This window comes from Cydia strobilella, chromosome 5 (genome assembly GCF_947568885.1).
Source record: "Cydia strobilella chromosome 5, ilCydStro3.1, whole genome shotgun sequence".
In the NCBI taxonomy this organism is placed as follows: Eukaryota; Metazoa; Arthropoda; class Insecta; order Lepidoptera; family Tortricidae; genus Cydia; species Cydia strobilella.
The window spans coordinates 4,691,017-4,713,425 of record NC_086045.1 but is presented as its reverse complement, the minus strand read 5'-3'; the positions used below and the strand labels follow the sequence as shown (position 1 = coordinate 4,713,425).

At 39.8% G+C, this 22,409-nt stretch overlaps 1 protein-coding gene across 1 annotated transcript; it reads left to right on the top strand.

The window, feature by feature from the left end:
- The first annotated feature begins 28 nt into the window (after positions 1-28).
- On the top strand, positions 29-21,214 carry LOC134741345 (arylsulfatase I). Its single transcript, XM_063674098.1, has 12 exons — positions 29-154; positions 1,986-2,145; positions 3,138-3,297; positions 4,074-4,168; positions 4,807-4,874; positions 5,661-5,814; positions 7,114-7,271; positions 13,995-14,143; positions 18,779-18,918; positions 19,292-19,442; positions 19,713-19,829; positions 20,371-21,214. The coding sequence occupies exons 1-12, from the start codon at positions 77-79 to the stop codon at positions 20,537-20,539; spliced, it is 1,599 nt and encodes a 532-aa protein (XP_063530168.1). The 5' UTR covers positions 29-76; the 3' UTR covers positions 20,540-21,214.
- The last annotated feature ends 1,195 nt before the right edge of the window (positions 21,215-22,409 follow it).

Genomic DNA, 22,409 nt, shown 5'->3' with positions numbered 1-22,409 from the left:
TCATAGCAATATGTTCCTGGCTCGCGGTCTATAAGGTGTCTATTACTGTGGGTTAGTGTTTTTGCGACTGGCAGCCATGTTGCTCGTATTGCTTGCGCTGTGCGCGTACGTCGACGCCCGACCGCACATCGTGATTATCGTGGCCGATGATCTTGTGAGTAACCTACCCGATGGGCAAATGCCCGAAACTGTAATTAATGTGCCAATTGACATCCAAAAAGAATGACCCAGATCAATTTCTGTCAAGTGTGAACTTCTAAATAGGTAATGTATCCAGAAAGAGTACTGACAGTTGCGGGCGTTTATTTCTTGTTAGACTACCGCAGTATCCTTAGTATAGTAAATCTTACTTATATGTACTTATTTTCGTGGCTCCATTATTTCCTCTAATTGTGCGTTCTTCGGGATCTTTGTATTTTTTAAAGTGAAACTTTTATTCTATCGCCCCAAATTTTTTTGGGCTGTCTTTAGCATGGCGCATTACATATTAATTACAGCATTAGTAAGATTCTACTTTATTTCTAGTACTTGAGTCCATAGTCTTTAAAATATAGCTGACTAAGGTTACAATACTTTATTCACGAAGGCTGACATTTGCTTGTAATTTCATACAAAATTTATAGGACAATAGACCTTATTAACCTTAAATACGGTTACGTCAAACTCGCTCTACAGATAACAAGTTTTTGGAACGATACCTAATAGTTTATTTATTCGTTAAATTTTCTTTCCAAATCAGTTTTGGGTTTGACTTATAAGCGATCGTTGCCCCGGTATGTGGGTTCAAGCGGTTCAAGGTTTATCTCGATGTTTGATTAAGTGACAATTAATAACAATCTATAAATAAAATGTTTGCTTTTAAGTCATTTTGTGATATAAAACATACTTATTACCTACTGTTCGTATCTACCTTTATTCTTAAACTTTAACACTGTAACCTATATATAATTATATTTATTTAAGAAAATTTCGTAAAAAAAAAGGTTAATTAATAAATATAGATCACATTATATAGTAGGTATAGTATAAAATCACGCTTGGCATTAATGCAACTTGATTTTTAACCGACCCAAAAAAGGAGACGATTCTTTTGACTTACGGCCCTGAGCTCGGCTTTCGGCCTCATTTTTTTATGCGCTGGGTTGAAGGTGAAGGCAAAAGTTACCCTTCCTAGATTTCTTCATTTATTTACATGAACAATGATATTTTCCGTCCATTACACAGCAGTTAAAACGGGTCACTTTTTATGGAAATACTACATAAAGCGACTTTTCATTGATCGTAAATGTGGGCAACTATAGGTATCAATTAATTCATTAATAATTTCTCCATGCAATTTTTCAGCTCACTGTACCATAATTGATACTTTATCTCTTACTCAAGTGAGTCAAGGCCAGAGGGGACCGCCGTATCCTACTGCAAAAATGTATCTACTACTCAGAGCTAGATTTAGACAAAGCTGTATTAACCAATCTGAAATGAGGTCGGTATACCTTAAACTGTTATAGTTGACACCTACTTTGAAACAACAAAAAAGATTTCCATTTTTTTATTTTAGATACATTTTTACAAATAAAAGAAATGAAGTATTTACTTTAGCCTTAGAGCGTTTTCACTTTTTCACATTGCCCGATCCGATATTATTATTATTAAATAAGTATATCATTATTACTAAAAAATTAAGGATAAGGCAATAAAGGCGGACTTAATGCCATATATGGCAGGAGCCCCCCCCCCCCCCCCACCAGTGCGATGCGTGAGGCATTAAGTTTTTTGTAGTGCACGTGACCGCTATAAGACGGCGCCCTCGTGGCCTGACTACGCGGATGTAGGATCCTACATCAGATATCGGATCGGAATGTCGAAGTCCTCCCGTCAGCTGTCGGACCGATAGTAATTGTTTGTGTGCATATGTGTTAGGCAGGATTCTAAATCCGATATCGGATCGGACAATGTGAAAACGATCTTACACTTTTTTTGTATAGGGCTGGAATGACGTGGGCTTCCACGGCTCCAACCAGGTGCCAACGCCGAGCCTGGACGCCCTGGCCTACTCCGGGCTGCTGCTGCACAACTACTACGTGTCGCCCATATGTACGCCGTCGCGGGCTGCGCTCATGACCGGGAAATATCCCATACACACCGGTGAGAACCCATAGAAAATTAAGAAAGTTCACATTTTTACATAGGACTGGAATGACGTTGGATTCCTCGGCTCCAACCAGGTGCCACCGCCGAGCTTGGATGCCCTGGCCTACTCCGGGCTGCTGCTGCACAACTACTACGTAGTACGTACCGCCGTCACGGGCTGCGCTCATGACCGGGAAATTTCCCATACACATACACACCGGTGAGAACTAGCAAAGATTATATAATAGTTCTTACGAACACTACGAGTAGCATCCCGTACTATGCCTCATTTAGGGGTCGTCCGAACTAATACAACGCGCCTACGCTACAACGACGCTATTGTCAATTAGGACACCTATATTAGAGTTCAATGTTTGATCGCTTAGTTAGACTAATTAGCATGTACTATTTGATTGCGTGTTCGCACGAGTAAAATTCCCGCGAACTTGTGATAATCGCGTAGTAGCTTTGTATTAGGACGACGCCTTAGGCGCACCCTAGACGGGCTGAAATTAAACACAAATCTTATTCGCCACGGAATATTGTTTAGAACTCTAGAGTTTGTGCGGAGAGAGGAGTCGTGGAATGTAAGGGAGCTCATACATTCTACGACTCTTCTCTTTTCGCACAGACTCTATTGCACCATACAAAAACTACAGTTGTCATATTAAGGCAACCTAATTTCAACTCGCGCGAGGGGCGCGCCTTGCACTTTAACCAATAGGTACAACAAAACACCCATCAATACGACGACCCTTGGAAATCTTTTTTCAAATAATCACCCTTGCTCGAGTCTTCCAAATCTTAAATATAGAATATCAGAGAGTGTGTGAATTTGAAGATATATATTTATAAAAATGTACCATTACTGATTACTTGGTAATAGCTTGCCAGTATTCAGATAGAGGTGTTGTGTAGATATAGGAGGTTTGTCGCCTACACGACGTCCCTAACGTTTAAACGTGTTTTTTTTATGGCAAATTCACAAACACCACATTGATAACCAGGCATGCAGCACGGCGTGATATACGGCATGGAGCCGCGAGGGCTTCCTCTGTCGGAAACATTGCTGCCCCAACACCTGCAGAAGCTGGGATATCGCACGCACCTCGTCGGCAAGTGGCATCTCGGGCATTACAAGAAGGAATACCTGGCTTTGAATAGAGGGTCTGTATTATTTTTAATCAGTAACAGTCAGTGGCGGATTTGCCCTAAGGCCAAGTAGGCCCGGGCCTAGGGCGGCCAAGATTGCAAATCTGAACTGGTAACAGTACAAGCTACAGAATTTGGGCATCACCAACGGCAGTGCGCGCCACCAAGTGACATCTGGAACACTAAAGGAACCTGCCTTAGAATAGGCGGTCTGTACTCTTGTACATACATACTATCCTGCTGTCTTTATTTAGTGGAGTTGCAGGATTCCCGTCGAAACATTTTTCAAAATTTCTAGTAGATATATTTTCATAGAAAATTTCACGTTTATGGTGACACCTTTACACTTTGTCATTGCAAAGTGTGTGGCAAGGTAGCATGGTCCGACTCTGTTGTATTGTGACCCGGGAAATTTTCCCCCACTCGACGACTACCGCCAATTTGCATGACGGGGGTGGGGTAGACTAGTCCTGCCAGCCCAACTCCTTGGAACCCTATCAAACCTTTGATGTTGAGTAGGGCCTCGGGGAGATCGGAGATTCGAGATGTTTTGCCCTGTATGGAGCCGCTCCGCTGCAACCACCCTGCGCTGGAATGCCACCACCATATGAGAGGCTGCCCGACTCTAAAGGCCGTAACACACCATCGCACCGCACCAAGGTCATTGTGCGACGTACGCATAAGTAAGAGCGAGAAAGAGATATCGCTTTCTCGCTCTTACTTATGGGTGCGTCGCACAATGACCTTGACGGTGCGGTGCGATGGTGTGTTTTAACATTACTTACTTGCAGGTTCGAGAGCCACACCGGGTTCTGGACCGGCAAGATCGATCTGTACGACCATACATCGATGGAGCACGACACGTGGGGCACCGACTTCAGACGCGGTACTCACGATCATCATTATCTTTGCATTATCCTTGAATCAATTCATTACGTCCGTTTTTAACTGACTTCAAAATGAAGGGTTTCAGTTCGAGATCGTTGTTTCTTTTTTTATGTTTTTTCTCTAATTTCTTTTTTGTTGCGGATAATGCACAGTTGCACACTATGCACAGTTAAATGCTCATTCTTATCACGTCAATATCTGATAATGAGATCCTGGAGAAGTCAAGGAACCTCTTTCAAAAGTATTAATATAATGCACGCTTTGATTTGGGTATTTTTTAATAATACTCGTAACTCCATTATCCATATTTTTCATAATAATAGCACCATTTAGTGAAGTGGAACTGCTGATGAAAAACATGTTAAGACTATTTTGTAGTCGGCTGTGAATGTTGTTTTTCATTCTGTTGTAAATTGTTTATCTAATATAGTTACTTATAGAGTTAGACCAAGATAAACTGCAACGAATTTGATAGCACAGACTGTGCAAGTCTTATTTATGTCTCATAAATTCATAGAAGTTTGCGTTTAAAATAACACTTCCACAGTCTGATGCGGCTATCAAAATCTAGTTTATTAATTCGTGATCAAAATCGCTGCAGACTTATCTTAGTCCAACTTTTATCAAAAATTGTAGGCATGCAAGTGGCACACGATTTGTTTGGAAAATATGCGACAGACGTGTACACGGACGAAGCCATCAAGGTACGTGGCAAACTCATTGTAATATTCATTTCAAATACTATACGAACTACTAACGCAGCGTACTACGTAGGCGAACAACACGCGAACGCGAAGCGAAGCGATGCGGCGCGGGGTGAATCAATATCAATCCTTTGATACCTATAGAAGTATCCTACGTGGGCGATCTCGTTGCGAACGCGAACGCCGTGGGCCCGCCGCGCCGCGCCGCTTCGCTTCGCGTTCGCGAGTTGTTCGCTGTCTTAGACGCAGCGTTATGGTGTTTTTAGGTCTTCCCCATTTACCAGCATGTTTTCTAATCTAAGTAATTAACTATATGGTTTACTAAACGTGGACAACTGCACAACTGCTGGACACTCCTACTGAACGTACCTAATACCTATGTATTATTTTGCTATTCTTAATTAAATCGCTTGTACCACTTGTTCTCATATCACTTACAATATTTTGGAGTGAAGTTCTTTCCCATCTTTTTTTGTTACGGAATCCCTAATTTTTTTAATAAGGAGTTGTGTGATATTTCTTATCAAGCTTGCTGATGCGCTATAATTTCCGACATAGGTACCTACTCGTTAGAAAACCGCAGAGCGCACTTCAAGAATATGAACAAAATAACAGAGGGCATATATGATATACCTACCGCAAAAATCGAAATTTCGTTATCTGTCTCCCTATCACTCTCGCATATTCGAGCGATAGAGAGGCAAATATACGAACGAACGAAGTTTTTACGGTAGGCCACCGGTAGGGTAGGCCCTCACATCTGTACGTAATACCTGCGTGTTTTAGGTGATCACAGCGCATAACAAAAGCGAACCGCTGTTCCTAATGGTGGCGCACTCTGCTGTGCACAGCGGGAACCCCAATGAGTTTCTTCGGGCGCCCGACAGCGAGATCGACAGGTTTAAGCACATCGAGAATTACCAGAGGAGAAAGTTTGCCGGTAGGTATCTAAATAACTTTCTACGTAAGCAAAGATTAACTGATTGTATAAGATGTGTAAAGTCTAAATCCCATCAAAAACATAAATGCGAAATGAGAGCCAAGTCGCCGGCAAAAGAATTGATATCTATATTTATATCTAGTTTTTACGTACGTCATCACTACATAATATAAAACAAAGTCGCTTTCCGCTGTCTGTCTGTCCGTCTGGTCCTATAATGTATGCTTAGATCTTTAAAATTACGCAACTGATTTTGATGCGGTTTTTTATAGATAGTGATTCAAGAGGAAGGTTTATATGTCTAATTTGTAAAGGTTTGTGTAAATTAGTTGAACTACACGGGTAGTTCAGCTAATTTACAAAAAACCTTTACCCAAAACCTTTGCACGAGCAAAACCGGGGCGGGTCGCTGCCGTCGCTGGTATTATTATATTTGTATTTATTACTTTTTAAAACTTTAATTTTAAAAGTTTAATTGTTGGTATAAAAACAAGACAAATCCTGAACGTTAATTACAGCCCAAGTGAACTAGAACTTGGCACTCATATAGATATCAATTCTTTTGCCGGCGAAGTCAACAACGACGTAGGTACATATTCTTAATGTTGAACTTGGCTCTCATTTCACATTTATGTTTTTGATAGGATTTCAAATATAATTTTTTTTAATTTTTAAACAGATTGCTTTTAAATCCATCCTTTTTTTTTCACCACCAAATTGGGCCCACTATAAATTTCCACCCCATTTTTTACACCCTTAAGGGATGATTTCGGGGATAAAAAATATTATATATCCTTCCCCATAGCTCAAACTATCCCCATACCAAGATTCATCTAAATCGGTTCAGCGGTTTTTGATTCCCCATACAAATTTCCACCCCCCTTTTCACCCCCTTGAGGGGTGAGTTCTGGGATAAAAATTATCCTATCTCCTTCCTCGGGACGCAAACTATCTGTATAGGTACCAAATTTCAACTAAATCGGTTCAGCGGTTTACCTAGGCGTGAAGAGGTAACAGACAGAATGGAATGCGCTCCCGCCATCTGTATTTCCTGATCAATATGACCTCGGTCTCTTTAAAACAAGAGTGAATAGGCTGTTACTGAACCGGTGAGCTCCATCTTAGGCCCTGTCTTCACTTTCCATCAGGTGTGACTAGGGCCAATCGCCGATCAGTTTATAATAAAAAAAAAAAAAAAAAAGACAGACAGACACTCTTTCGCATATGGATTAGTATGGATTGTAGATTGATATCTTAGCTAGCTCGTTACTTTATCAAAATACTCTTGGTTCGTTTCAGCTGTACTATCAAAGCTAGATCAGTCTGTAGGCAAAGTGGTGGAGTCCCTTCACGGGGCGGGCCTGCTGAACGACACGATCATCTTGTTCACTACCGACAACGGCGGGCCGGCGGCAGGCTTCAATGACAACGCTGCCTCCAACTACCCTCTGCGGGGGGTGAGTACAGTGCTTCTCTACACGATGGCCCAGCGCAGGCCAGTCCAAGGGACGGCATTTATGCGTTACAGGAAGCAAGTTATATAGCTATCTCATTCCACCGCATAGCTGCGTCCCTTAGACTAGCCTACGCTGGGCTATCGTGTAGAGGAGCCATAAAACGCAACTACGTACACGATGGCGACATGCAGTTGTGATCTATTCGTTTTCCAAGATGGACGTGGAAGCATTAGCCGCTGCAGCAATTTATGTACCAACTTACCAACATTTTCTTAATGTGCACAATAATAAAGTAATTAAAAAGAAATGGCGTAGAAGATGGTGGATGTTATCTGTCCATCGCAATATGATCGCAATAGAACTAAGCACCTAAGTCAATTTAAATTTGTGCAAAAACTCTTCAAAGCTTTAAATCCCTACTGAAAAATCATTACTTGTCTCTTCCTTAATGTGCCGCTGTGTATGTATGTATATTTTGATATGTATCTGTCGGAGAATGACTGAATTGTGCCATCTATTGCCTTTCATAGGCGTTATCGCGCAATCTTTGACAAATAGAGCAAACTAGGGTGTTACAGTACACTTGAGTGGCGTTCGACGCAGTTGTTCCGCCAAGTCGTCATAGAGTGCGCTGCCGCTGCGGCGCTGCCTAAACAATAGAATCCAGAACAATTGAAGTGAGGCTGTCAATCTATCTGCTGATGAGCACGAACGGGAGGAGATGACGACGTTGGCGGTTCCTGGGTCTAATCCACTGGTTTGCTTTGGATAAGAAATGTAACGTGCTGTGATTTGTAAACAGTCTTGTTTAGTAAAGACTGTGAGTTGAATATCGTATTTCATTGAAAGCCCTCGTCATCCACGATTGAAGGTTCTGATGCGCTGCCGATAGTAAGATACGCCCATGATTCCGACATCAGAAGTGGCCGAACACATGGAATTCGCTACGGAATTCCTCATGGAAGCTTCGATTTGCCAAATGAAGGTGGACTGAAGGTCCCAAAAAAAACTACCGTTATTGAAAATCCCTGACATTCCTTGAGTCAAGAGTTTTTAAACCTAAGAAAATGATGAAATCTCATGCTGTTGCTGGTGGAAAACAAAGAAATAATGTGAAGGAAAATATTTGAAGTGAAATGACAGTTGACATACTTATCTGATATTTTGCATTACTTTTATGTTATGTTGTGTGAATTTTCGTGGAAATGTTGTTGTTAATGTTGTAAATCTAAAACACGTTTACAGTCCTTTACACCAAGGAGAATGAAGATAGTTGCTGCGAGACCGGAGAGGAGCTGCGGTTTCTCAAACGTGGGTGCCTTAGTTTGTTTACAGAAGCTGAGATGAGCTGCATATTTACTGGTCGTCAGACTGTTACTGAAAGTTGGAAATCGCGTAAGTTGCTTCCATCCTTTTATGATTTGTTTCGGTTGAGTGTACCACACAAAGCCAGAGCGATGGGTTCTATTTAGGAAAATATGTGACTCGATGGAAATAGATAGATACGAGATACTCTAGCCCTTGTGGTCAGATTGTATGTAAAGAAATTTGTTGTGTTGACTTTAAATAAATTGTTAAGACAGTGTATTCTGTGGGAGGATGTTTAACTGATTTCTGGGCAATAGGGCATGTAATACCGTCTAATCGTCATAATTTGAATTGCTTATAGCAAAATGCTCCTTAACATTTTTTTGTGGATTCTTACGTTTTCAATTTGTGTCGTGGACCAATAATATTATCGTGTAAAGTTACAGCGCCACGAATGATTAGTTTCGAACACACTGTCAATAAAATTTTCTTGCCTTTTAGTATGATTTCTCTTTTGCTAGCTTGTGTCTATGATGAAGGCGTGTGTGTGATATTTTTGGATATGAAGTTTATTATTAAATTGTAAAATGGGACTTAATCGCGTATTTAAGTTTTAAGGTTTACCGCTGACGAAGAAGTTTATGGCTGTTGATGGATAGTTTCGACTTAATTTTAATCAGGTGCATCCTTTATGATTACTTAAAATGACTTGACGTCCAAAATTCACTGGTCAAAACGTACTGACAATAAATTCATGACACGTACCAAGCGTTAAAATTGTGTTTCTATTTGAATAACCTAAATGGTGAGTTTAACCCCATCGAAGTCGAAGGATGTTTGCGATGTAGGTATATCTGTCAAGATCAAGAGGTCAATAAATTTTGAGAGTTAATTCAATTAATTATAATACACGTGTACGCAATACACGGTCGTCGTGAACGCTGCTCGCACTATTAGTGCTTGAGAAAGGAGACCTAGGCTCTCCGAAACATGTCGCGCGAGTGACTAAAAAACAAGTGTCTAAATCGTGAAATTAGTTAATGTTAGTATGTCTCACAACAGTTTAAATTCGATTAATAATAATGAAGTAAATTAAAATCCATTTTGAGTTAGATTTGATACTACTGACTATAGATGTGTAACGGACAGTTATTAATTTGACGTACTTATCATTCAATGGGTTAATATAATATTGCATATTGCATGAACAATACTAGCTATAGCATGGATGTAAATAAAGGGAGGTAGATATGGCACCAGGCGCTTGATTGTGAGCCATCAAATATAGGTTCCTGAACCTATATTGTGTAAGTCGTACGGCTGACGCCAATGTGTCAAGATTGTCACAATCATCTACTAAATATTGCCTGCATTTTAGTTTTGTCAACTATGAAAGTCACGCGTCTAATTATTAATAAAAGGTCATTGAGCTATAGTTGGTCAAACCAAATTGTCAGTAAATAAGAACAAAAGAAACGATACTCATCCTTTTCTTTTGGGTGCTAGTACTAGTGTACGGCAAAGATAGTATGATTCTCTCTGTCTATGTTTGAAATGAGACAGTCCTTTGATAAACTATAAGTAAGCAGTTTGAGAAGAATTTTATTGGTTGATCTGTCAAGACATGATAATAGATTATGGGAATAGATTTCTTTACGTATACCGCTTTTGGTTATACGACGTTGACATACAAGACAAAACGTGAAGTTCATGTCCCTTTCAAAATAACAGCAGCAGTGAAAGAATAGGTTGTTGAGTTATTGGAGAGGCTCATCACATGAGTTGGCGGTCGTAACCGGAACCTGAGTTGTCCAGAGGGCGTTTGAGGGCTGGGTGCTAGAGAGAGCACCGTCCTATTCGTAACTGCAATTCAAGGAGGTTTCGGACCGGGCGATGAGGTTAGCTGTGTGATGGAACCAAATGTGTTGTCTGTTGTAAAGCCAAGATGTTGGTACTGTTATTTGGAAGTTGGTGTTGACTTTATGTAGGCATTGGTTGACGCATGCGAAAAGAAATTAGTTGCCAAATAAAAACTGACAAATGAAAAATTTACTGGTAAAATGTATAATGCGCAAATTGGCACATTTTCTTTTTTTTTTAGTTTTTCGCTCGGATCTCAAAGATGTGTTTTAGATATGTCACACGAGTGCATCTAAAAGTTAATAAAACACACATAATGCGACTGTTTAAAAAAAACATGTTATAAATTATTGTCTTCCTTAAATGTGTAGGCTACGACAGGATGCATACAGTTTTGACGTGTTACTTAGTATTCTTCGGTAGAAAGCAGCAAAAATGAGACTATTGCAAAAAAAGGAGAGTAACGCTTTCTCTATTACACCTATTGATAAGTCAAGAAGGCTATCTCGTTCTGTCTTGGTATTATTATTTCTGTCATGCATATGCTTTATGGTTAGTGTGAGGAATAAAATCTCTATCTTGTCAATAGCGATAATTCTTGACTACTATTATTACGGAAGTTATGGAACTAGTACAAAAGTTGTTCGTAGCACTACTCTTTACAGATTACGATATTCCTTATGATCTTTACGAAATCAGCTGTCGATGTTTAATGATTAGAGACGAACGCATTTAATATTAATTTTGTTTTATTGTTTGGAGATAAAGAAATAAGCAAACTTTTCAGTATAGCGGTCTGATTTAAAATAGAAATTCTGTCACTAGTACGTGTTACACTAGGTTCTCGTGTTGGCATACATCGCATACATTGTAAAACAGGTTGTGAACTCCTTTACTTTAATGATTTCATGCATGTTCAACCTTTTTGGACCTTTCAGAGAGCTCTTTGGTTTTTGAAGTATTGTGTCATGATCGTGTCCGTCAGGTAAAGTCATGTCAGTGTGTAAATATCACATTAATTTCTTGTTTTTTTTTTCTTAATAAAAATTATAAAATCGGTTTTCCTCGATGAACAAAAATACAATGTGGTTTACGTAGAAAGCACTACCTACTGGAATTACGCGATAATATAATATTTATTATTTAATTCTTAACAATATACATTGTGTGTAATATTACAAGTTCGTACAAAAGGAATAAAAAGGAGAAGTTTGTTTGAATAGTAAAGTAAACGGAATGCAATTTTGGTACGTATTTACGATTTGGTATGATTTTCGTATTCGAAATTCGTATGAGTAAACTGTAGTCCTATTCTAAAACTTGAATAAAAGCTACGTGTCGATTAGTTACATGCTATTTTGGCAGGAATTAATGATTGATTGTGTTTAGGAATACACAAATAATGATGACAGAATTTAATCAAAATATTCAGGTTATGTTATAAATCTGGTTTGAAATCAATTGACCTGGCTCAACGGTTTTTATAGGCGGCAGATATATGTTAACGAACTTACCAAACATTTTAACCATGAGATAACGGAGATGATACACGTACCTACACGCATTTCGGGTGAGAGGCCATTGTGCATGCGGTTATCTTTCAAACGGATAAACCAATTTAATCGGTTTTCTGTGATCGTAGGTAGCCAAAATTTTGAGGTAATGATTATAATGGCAAACAAAGCTGGATCAAGGTATCAATGAAATCAAATAAGAAAATCTATGAGTGGGAACACTAAATTTTTAGGGGATACTTAACGTTTAAGTAATGATTAGGTACGCAGGTAATGTTCATAAAAGCAATAAAATATGGAAAACCATTTATTATGGAGACCTCAATACAAGATGTGTTTCAAATAAGAGAAATCAATAAATTGCTCTGATATTTAGATTAAGGTAATATTTGTAAGGCTTGACAATTTAAAAGTGCTTGTTGCTAGGCAAATTTGAATAAAGAATATTTTGACTTGACTGTATCTCTGTGTTAGGTTCATTTAGAAGCTAGTTTGTATCTTTATGGTAATATTATTTTCACGCTGTTTGGATGGTTGCATTTAAAGTCTCATAATGAATTGTTCGAGATGTGTCTACCCCATACCCCATTTCCGTTGAAATATGGCCTGATTGAATATGGTGATACTACAGATGCTGAACTGGTTCATTCACAGCCATGATCTTGTTAGTGTTATTATAAGAGTTAAATTCATGGCCTTAATTGTTTGCTTGTCAGTATTCAAAAGTTATGGAAGAACTTACTTTGGCCAGGTAAGCCGAGCAATGAGCTTAGATACCTCAGATTGTTGTATTCTGTCCGCAGATGTATGCAGTGAAGCATACAATGTCAGGATGCCGTGGTGGTGCAGATGAACTGCGTGCTACAAACTCTTTTGGAAGAAGAAGGAATCTGATCTTCGCTCCAGTCTATACCAGTGAAAATCACGAAGGAGGATAATGTACGCAGGGACGCGTACAATGTCAGAGTTGGCCGTGTCGGAGAATGACTGAATTGTGCCATCTATTGCCTTTCATAGGCGTTATCGCGCAATCTTTGACAAATAGAGCAAACTAGGGTGTTACAGTACACTTGAGTGGCGTTCGACGCAGTTGTTCCGCCAAGTCGTCATAGAGTGCGCTGCCGCTGCGGCGCTGCCTAAACAATAGAATCCAGAACAATTGAAGTGAGGCTGTCAATCTATCTGCTGATGAGCACGAACGGGAGGAGATGACGACGTTGGCGGTTCCTGGGTCTAATCCACTGGTTTGCTTTGGATAAGAAATGTAACGTGCTGTGATTTGTAAACAGTCTTGTTTAGTAAAGACTGTGAGTTGAATATCGTATTTCATTGAAAGCCCTCGTCATCCACGATTGAAGGTTCTGATGCGCTGCCGATAGTAAGATACGCCCATGATTCCGACATATCTAATATTTATTTATTTTACTATTGGTATGTATTGTTATATTTATTTATTTAAATTGTAAATGTAATGTATGTGTAATTTTCCTATTCCTCTAATTAACATTATCATTAGCCAGTATAAAACAGTTGAAATTTCATGGATGTATAAAACAGTTGAATTTTTTCTATGGAACATTGATCTCGTCTCGATTACATACAAAGTCACACAACTCACACAAGAGAAGAAAATAGAGATTCTTAGATTCCGTGTAAGCTAACTTTGCACCGATTTGAACAGAACAAAGTAAGACGGTTTCATTATAAACGGCATTTTCATAGAAATTTGACATGAATGATGACATTGCCACACCTATATATAGTTAGTGCCAGAGTCAGCTTAGTTAGTCCGACTACCTTACACAGCCTTAGAAGAAAAGTTAGGTCATAGGTGTTACGCTTAAAAGGATACCTAATGTGCCGCCACCTTTAAGATTAAGACTCTTTCTCTCTTGCTACCTACCCTCCTAAGTCGTTTTTGCAGTTTTGAATTTGGAACCTTCTTAATTATTATACATTGTAGTTCAAATTGCGATTTGAATTTGTCCTTTTAAAAGGACACTGGGACTTACGAGGATAAAAATAGTTGGTTCTTATGCAGGTGAAAGCCACGCTATGGGAAGGCGGCGTGCGTGGCGCCGGGCTGCTATGGAGCCCCTTACTGCAGGCGCGGGCCCGCGTGGCGAGCCAGCTGGTGCACATTGCTGATTGGCTGCCTTCACTCATCAGCGCTGCCGGTGGCGATGCTAGGTAACGTCATGGTTCCTCTACACGATGGCCCTTACGTAGGCTTTAGGACACATTTATGCACTAAAAGGAGCAAGTGATATTGCTATCTCATTCCACCGCATAGCTGCGTCCCTTAGATTGGCCTACGTTGGGCCATCGTGTAGAGGAGCCGTTACAGTAGGCGGTACACAGGTTGTGGAGCCCCTGCTGCAGGCCCGGTCGGTAATGATTGACGATGCTAATAGGTGATTGACCGGAACGAAGCGAATGTCTCCGCTTGGGCAAAAATTATTTCGTATGTCCGGAAGTTCTCCTCTGGGTCGTATTTTTCAACCAATTCTCGTGATTTTTTGTATGCAGGTAGGTTTATAGTTCAATAGATTTTTACAGTACATATATGGTGCACTTTCCGTGCATATGTCGAAAATTAAAGCGCTATCTATAGGTATGTACAGTTAGACTGTAAAACGTTGTACGATACACGTGCGAAAAGGTAATTCGATAAATTAAAACACGACCGAAGGGAGTGTTTTAAGAGGCCGGTAACAATTTGAAAACGCGCGAAGATACGACTTTTACACAGTAACCGAACGCCGGCCCCTACGTGAAACAACGCCATATGTTTATACTTTCGCAACGCAACATATGCGTGACTTTAGAACTTTATAATTTAAAGCTAATCGCGTACAAACTTACGTTTATTTATGGCCTGACGTTTCGAACGTGACGTTACGTTCGTGGTCACAGGCAGACTGGCGAGGAATTGCCATAAATAAACGTAAGTTTGTACGCGATTAAGTCCCGTATTAGCTTTAAATTATGAGTGAAAATCGTGTTAGTTTAAATTTAGAACTTTAGTTGGGTTAAAATAAAATTTTCAGTAAATTTGATATAATCGTTTATTATAAGGCAAGATAAGAAGACGAGCTAATAGAAACCAGTAGGTACTTGTAAATTTTATTACGTAACAAAAGGTGTAAAATTTCACCGACTAAATCTATCAATTTTACATTTTTGCGACTAAAAACGTTACCGGCCTCTTAAATCGACACGAGTTTTCGAATTTCCTCTTTTCCGCACATGTATCGTAAATCGTTAATAACTAGTTATTATTGTCGATTTAGTTTATGAAATTTTTGTATACCTATGCATAATTTTAATATTGGTGTTTAGAGGATAGTTGCAACTAATCGGCATTAGGTATATGTACCGCTGATATAGATGGCGCTGATTTTACGCTAGAAACGACGACGCATTTATTTCTATTTCTATTCAGAGCTAAAATTATGTGAGTCTTATTGTTGCCTAAGTGAAATGATTCAAAATATTATAAAAACATGACTGACCTTAGTTGCTTGGATGTGTCCAAATAAAAATGCAATAATATGTACTTTCAAAATTTTATTTAGGTGTTAATTTTGAAGTAACGAATGAAAATAAACACATGCTATAAACCAGTAGCAAAAAGCTATCATTCGATACCACCTATGGAGTCTCCATACGGCAGGGCTCATATTGTATGATTTAATCCAGACAATATTTTTAAATTTGTCTGCTAAATGACAAAATTAAAGATAGGTACTAACTTATTAATACAATGAATAACAAGTAAAAAAAGTTTGTGCGTTTAAAGTTTAATAAATAATTAACAATCATAATCATAAATATAGGAACTTACAAAAACAACTAACATTCTGAATCTGTAATTAAGGACGTATAATTAAATTTAAATAATGTATTTGGTTTCGACTACTGCCAGCCGAATATCGCACGGGCTTTCTTTATAATATTGTCCGCGGGGGTCAGTTTCCAATCTGAACCGTTTGGCTGCTCTTCTTCTTGCGACTGGGTCTCGAATAAGTCTCGCGAGCAGTTCCTTTGTCGCCCCTTCTTATCCTCACACCCAAACTTTTTGTTTTGACCGACTTCTCGGGGCGTTTTCCAAACAGCTGTCGCCCCCTTAACGAGCTGTTTTTGTGGTGGTATATACGAAAATAAACGAGTAGAGGGCTTCTCTCTTTGCCGCCCCTTCTCACTAGACTTATCCTCATGCTCTAACTTTTTGTTTTGGCAGACTTCTTGGGGGGTTTTCCAAACGTCTGTATCCTCCTTAACGAGCTGTTTTTGTGGTTGTATAAACGAAAATAAACGAGTAGAGGGCTTCTCTCTTTGCCGTCCCTTCTCACTAGACTTATCCTCAAACTTTTTGTTTTGACCGACTTCTCGGGGCATTTTCCAAACGTCTGTCTCCTCCTTAACGAGCGGTTTTTGTGGTGGTATAAACGAAAATAAACGAGTAGAGGGCTTCTCTCTTTGCCGCCCCTTCTCACTAGACTTATCCTCACGTTCAATCTTTTTGTTTTGACCGACTTCTCGGGGCATTTTCCAAACGTCTGTCTCCTTCTTAACGAGCTGTTTTTGTGGTGGTATATACGAAAATAAAGGATTAGGGGACTTTTCTCTTTTCTCCTCCGGTATTACGAGAAAAGAGAAAGAATAGTCGCCGGCGGCTTCAACCTCTTCCATCACGTAAGTTACGCGACGGCGACTGAAGGATTCGTCCAACAAGCCTACATTACGCTCGTTGTTGTAGATCAGGCGGTTCTGATTCTTCTTTATAACTGTTATAAAGTCGTAATACCTCTCAACGTTGCCTGCGCACTTGTAGCAGATGGTCGTGAGTGGATCGGTGTCTTCTATAACAACTTTTAAACACGCTAGGATTTTTTCCACTATGTGGGTTTTCCTGGCATAGTTGCCGAATAGGGCCACGTTAAAATCACTTTCAGTTAAACAGAGGCGGCAAGAATATCGTGTAAATCTCGATTTATTCATCATCAGTAACCGTTTATACCACCAAATTATATTTAGTTTATAGTTACGTAAATGTTCTTTGAGAAAGTATTTTTCTTTTCTTAAACGTGATTCGCGCCAAATAGTGTTGTGCTGCGATTGGCTGATTATGCTTTTTTTTAGCATGGTTACATGACAGTTTGGCCGACATAGTGACCAGCAGGTTGGACGGTTTAAAGGTTGTGCTTAGAGTTAGTAATCAAGTAGAAATTCAGTAGAAAAGCACATTTTTTTAGCAGTAAGATTTTAACCGAGCCTGAATTTAGTTAAATTATGTTTTATCCCTTTTTTACAAATATACAAGTCAAAATGCTGTCATTTAGACTTAAAGCCCACTCCAGACTACGCGGCACGAAGCCGCAACGCGAGTGTGGAGTCGATTTCGCTGATTAGCGAACTAGACTCCACACTCGCGTTCGCGGCTTCGCGCCGCGTAGGAGCGGGCTTACAAGCTTGCACTTACACCAGACGTAATAAAATAACACTTATACTTTCTTGAAAGCAATACCCACATACTTAGGTTAAAGTGAAAAGAAAGTTAAATTTTGGGACATTAGCACAATGTTTAATTTCGCTTGACCTGTAAGAAACGTTTATTTACACTTGCTAATTCACACTGTGGGCTCCACAACTCGTGGGCTTTTAAAAGTTCCCGCCATTTCGACATTAAATTTGGCCTTCCCGATTACGATACGTGAGTGACCTAGTTCAAATGAAATAATTATGTTTTTGGTAAATCCTTTCTAAAGAACAATGAAGAAATTTTAACAGTTTGCATTAAATTTGGTATTGGGCAACCATAACATTAGGATCGTAGGTTAGGTACCTATTATTGTTTACACAAATTAAAGATCAGTTGGTTTGATAAGCAAGCTAAAAATAACCAGGAAAAGTTAGTTTAGTTTTTCATTATCGAACCTAAATTCTATATTCCAATTGATGTTTAATCATCACTACATGTATAAAACAAAGTCGCTTTCCGCTGTCTGGCCGTCTGTCTATCCCTAATAGGGATTCCCTATGTATGCTTAGATCTTTAAAATAACGGACTACGCAACGGAATTTGATGAGGTTTTTTTAATAGATAGAGTGATTCAAGATAAATGTTTATATGTATAATTTGTAAAGGTTTTGTGTAAATTAGTTTAACTACCCGTGCGAAGCCGAGGCGAATTAAACTTTTCACTTCTCATGCTCGTAAAGTTCGACTTTAAGTCGTGCGTACACGACATAAAGTTGTTTATTATGTTCTAGCTAGCTTGTTAGAGCATAAAGTATAATCATCTATTACGACGCTTATTGACTTAGCAATAAAGTACAAAATCTGCCATACAAACTGCCAGCACTGCCGTCGTGCCCCCGACCGGTGCACTCCCGAGTCTCCCGACCGGCGTGCCCCGCGCCCCCGACACAACCGAGTACAAATTTCTTTAGGCTTGGCTGGTTTGTTAAACCACTAAACTTGCAAGTGTTTCATTGTTCATAGTAATCATAGTTCATAATACAGTATGTCTGAAAAGGATGCTGGCCACCGACATTTTTTTTAAACGATCTTAACACTTCTATAAAAGTTTCGGTTACGGCCGAAGACGAGTCTATACCGAAACTTCAGTTCCGGTTTCGGTCGGGCACTAATCAAAATGCCGCAATATATCAAACATTCGGTGATGTTATGTATTTGTAGATCCCCTTAAAAAGTGCCAACTTACTTGCGTGGAAATAGCTGCACATAATACATAATTAAAAATAATTTTATAAATAAGTTACTTACATAAGTTTATTCTTCTCGTGTTTATGTTCTAGCTTATTGGAGAACATCGACGGACTAGATTTGTGGCAGGAGTTGTCCAAGGACCAGCCGTCTAAGAGGTCCTTCGTAGTCCACAACATCGATAACGAACACGGAAGCGCCATCACTATGGATAATTGGAAACTACATACAGGTATCCATTTTCTATTTACCCGAGTCTTTTCTAGGTTTCCGTATAACACCATTGAAGAACCTTCTTTTCTCCTCTGGCCGCTTTCGTGAAAATAGTTCATGCACCAACTTTTGGGATCACATTGGCAATATGTCCTATTAGATTAGCGAGCCGCGATCACGTGCTTAGGAAGATTATGATTACCAAAAGCGGTAGAAACGGAACATTGCATTATGGAATTATCTTGGTAACTGGCAGTGGCTATATGTATATATCACAGGCGTTACTGAACAGATTGGGGTATTTCGAGTGCGTAACGTAACCCTCATAAATAAAAAGTAAGATACACAGATTTACACCATAATAAAAACTAGTAAACTAACCAATCTTTCAGGGACATCTTACAACGGTGCATGGGACTCGTGGTACGGGCCGGCCGGCCGGAACGGCTCATACGACCTAGACGCGGTTTACGGGGGGATAGTCGGCACTATCCTCGGCAAGATGGGCCTCATGCCGACGAGAGAAAAAGCTGGTCTACTTAGGCAAGTACAAGCACATAAGGGGTTACAACACATGTATAATTTATCCTACAAATTGTCCTATCCAATAAAGTGTCCTATGCAAAAGCAAAAGTATATTTTATCCATCCTTCTCCTTTTAACCTCTCCTCCTTTAACGTTCTGTCGAGAGGATTAAACGGACTTTTTTTTAATGATCATACGGAATAAAATTAGCCTTTCCAAGGTCGCGATATTATACTTACTTTACTCTTTGTTCGCGATTTTTTTAACATCGTCATTGTATTTTATTAGGAAAGGTGCCACTGTCCAATGTAGCAGCGATCCAATGGTGGTGTGTAAACCGCTGCAGAATCCATGCCTCTTCAACATACGAGATGATCCTTGCGAACGGGTCAACTTGGCCAGCAAGTAAGCTAAACTCGAGAGCAACGAAAACGGGCCAGATTGAATAGAAATTTCAATAAACCCATACCCCCTTTCACAGGACTTGAGTGTTCCTATATTATTAAAATACGTACGAGTATCTGTCGTATCTGTTAAGCTTTATGTCCCGAACAATCCAATTTATTTATTATTAGAATGTCATAGAGTGGAAAATACTTTGAACGAGACCTACACTATATGTACCTACAGTGATTATGGTAAAAACGAAAGCAAATTAAAATAAAACGGATCACTCACGTTTTTTGCTTGCATTGCTTGATATGTTTCGCTTCATAACGAAGGAGCTTTAACAGAAGGACGCGTTGGACTAACGCAGACTGCGTGAACCGTTTTAATATATTTGTCTGTCTCACGAAAATTTTGTCTAAGAATTAGGTACGTTATTATTTTAATTATCTTCTCCGCTCCTATAACTTTTTTTTTTTACGAAAAGGCAAGCATTTGACTGAAACTTAAACTAAAACTTCAGCTGAAACTAAAACAAACTTACCTCTTTATGTTACAGAAATCCACAAATCGTTCAAAGACTTCTAGAGGAACTTCGCACCTTGAATCAGTCTGTCGTGCCCCCGAACAATAAGCCGGACGACCCTCGCGGTGACCCCAAGTTCTGGGGGCGAGTCTTTACTAACTTCGGAGACTACGAGATAGGCAACGGTTCCCAGTGTTCATGAAACTGTCTTCTGTTTCCCATGCCGCTTGGCCGCTTTTATACTTTATCAGGTCGTTCACGGTAACGACACGACACGTCAACCGAAACCGAAACTTCGATCGAAGACCACTGAAAATACAGTTTCGGCGCGGTCAAATGGTCCGGCAGTTTTTTTGCCGAAGGCCAAAGCCGAATCGTAGGCCGTAACATGATTTTTATGCCGAAACCTGCCGAAACTTCGGTAGGGCACTAGTCTAGATTGTATGTAATCGCTTTTATATTGTCGTTGACGGTGACGGTAAATCGTCGAAGATAGTAAAACCGTCTGCTTATAATCTCATATATTTAGATCCCCTGCTGTGTCGTGACGATAAGTCGTGTCGTGTCGTTATATGTATACCGTGGGTGGACAACCACGATGAAATATAAAAGGGCCTTATATTAGGTATGTAAAAATTTGAAAACAAATTAAAGACTCAAGTTAAATGATCATCATCCATACGTTTTTGGTATGGCAGCGAAATACTAAAAAGCTCCACACGTGCGCTGAATGTCGGCCTAACAGTCGATCGTAGCCATCATAAATAAATAAATAAATATTATAGGACATTTTTACACAAATTGGCTAAGCCCCACGGAAAGCTCAAGAAGGCTTGTGTTGTGGGTACCTACTCAGACAACGATATATATAATATATAAATATGAAATAAAACTATGAAAACGGATTATATCGCGTATATTGAATTTATAATACATCCCGACGTTTCGAACTCTTTACAGCGTTCGTGGTCAACGGGTGACGGGTGTCGAGTCACCCGTTGACCACGAACGCTGTAAAGAGTTCGAAACGTCGGGATGTATTATAAATTCAATATACGCGATATAATCCGTTTTCATAGTTTTATTTCATGAGTAACTATCGCGGTAACCGAAGACAATATTAATATATAAATACTTAAATGTGTACATCGAACACAACCGGGTCAAAAAACCGATAACAAACGGGGAACAAGGTGCGAAGGCGTGAACAATCTGCAAAATCGACGGCACACTTAAGTCCGCTCCAGACTACGCGGCGCGAAGCTGCGAACGCGAGTGTGGAGTCGATTTCGCTGATTAGCGAACTAGACTCCACGCGTTCGCGGCTTCGCGGCCTGATTCTCGCATGAGTGTGGAGGGCCCTTTACGTTGGCGACTTCGCGCCGTGATTCTCGCAAAATCGCGCATGAGTGTGGAACTGGAGGGCAACGGTACATAAGCAGTTTAAAACCAGAGTGTACATATTTGTATATACATGTACAAACCTCATGCTTAGAAAGAAACCTACATTGCAGTTGCACTTGCAGACATTATGAAATTGTTTCAAATTCTGAAATGAGTGGTATAAGTAGTAAGTAAACCAAATTAAACACATTCCCTGAGAAAAATGCCAATTTGTATTTTATTTCCAGCTTCCACCAAGTTTTTCCTTTTGTACGAATGCGATCACCTTTGTGGGATAAATACTCAAATTTTCTGAAGGAGATAAGGCAAGACAAGCGACTGACTGGTACGAAATCCATGTTCAAATCAGCGACTTTTTCATCGCAGTGCGCGCAGTGAATTTTCTGCGATATATAAAGGTCCCTCCACACTCGCGTTCGCGGCTTCGCGCATGAGTGTGGATAATACAGCGCGATTCTAAAGCCCACTCCAGACTACGCGGCGCGAAGCCGCGAACGCGAGTGTGGAGTCGATTTCGCTGATTAGCGAACTCACAGACCTGTCATTAGGGCCCTCCACACTCATGCGCGAATCACGGCGCGAAGCCGCGAACGCAAGTGTGGAGCCTAGTTTAATCAGCGAAATCGACTCCACACTCGCGATCGCGGCTTCGCGTCGTGTAGTCTGGA

Excerpts from the sequence above, each read along its gene's own strand:
- LOC134741345 (XM_063674098.1), top strand. The coding sequence starts at position 77 with ATGTTGCTCGTATTGCTTGCGCTGTGCGCGTACGTCGACGCCCGACCG. Across the intron at positions 3,298-4,073 it reads TACCTGGCTTTGAATAGAGG|GTTCGAGAGCCACACCGGGT; the intron begins GTCTGTATTATT and ends ACTTACTTGCAG. Across the intron at positions 18,919-19,291 it reads TAATTGGAAACTACATACAG|GGACATCTTACAACGGTGCA; the intron begins GTATCCATTTTC and ends CCAATCTTTCAG.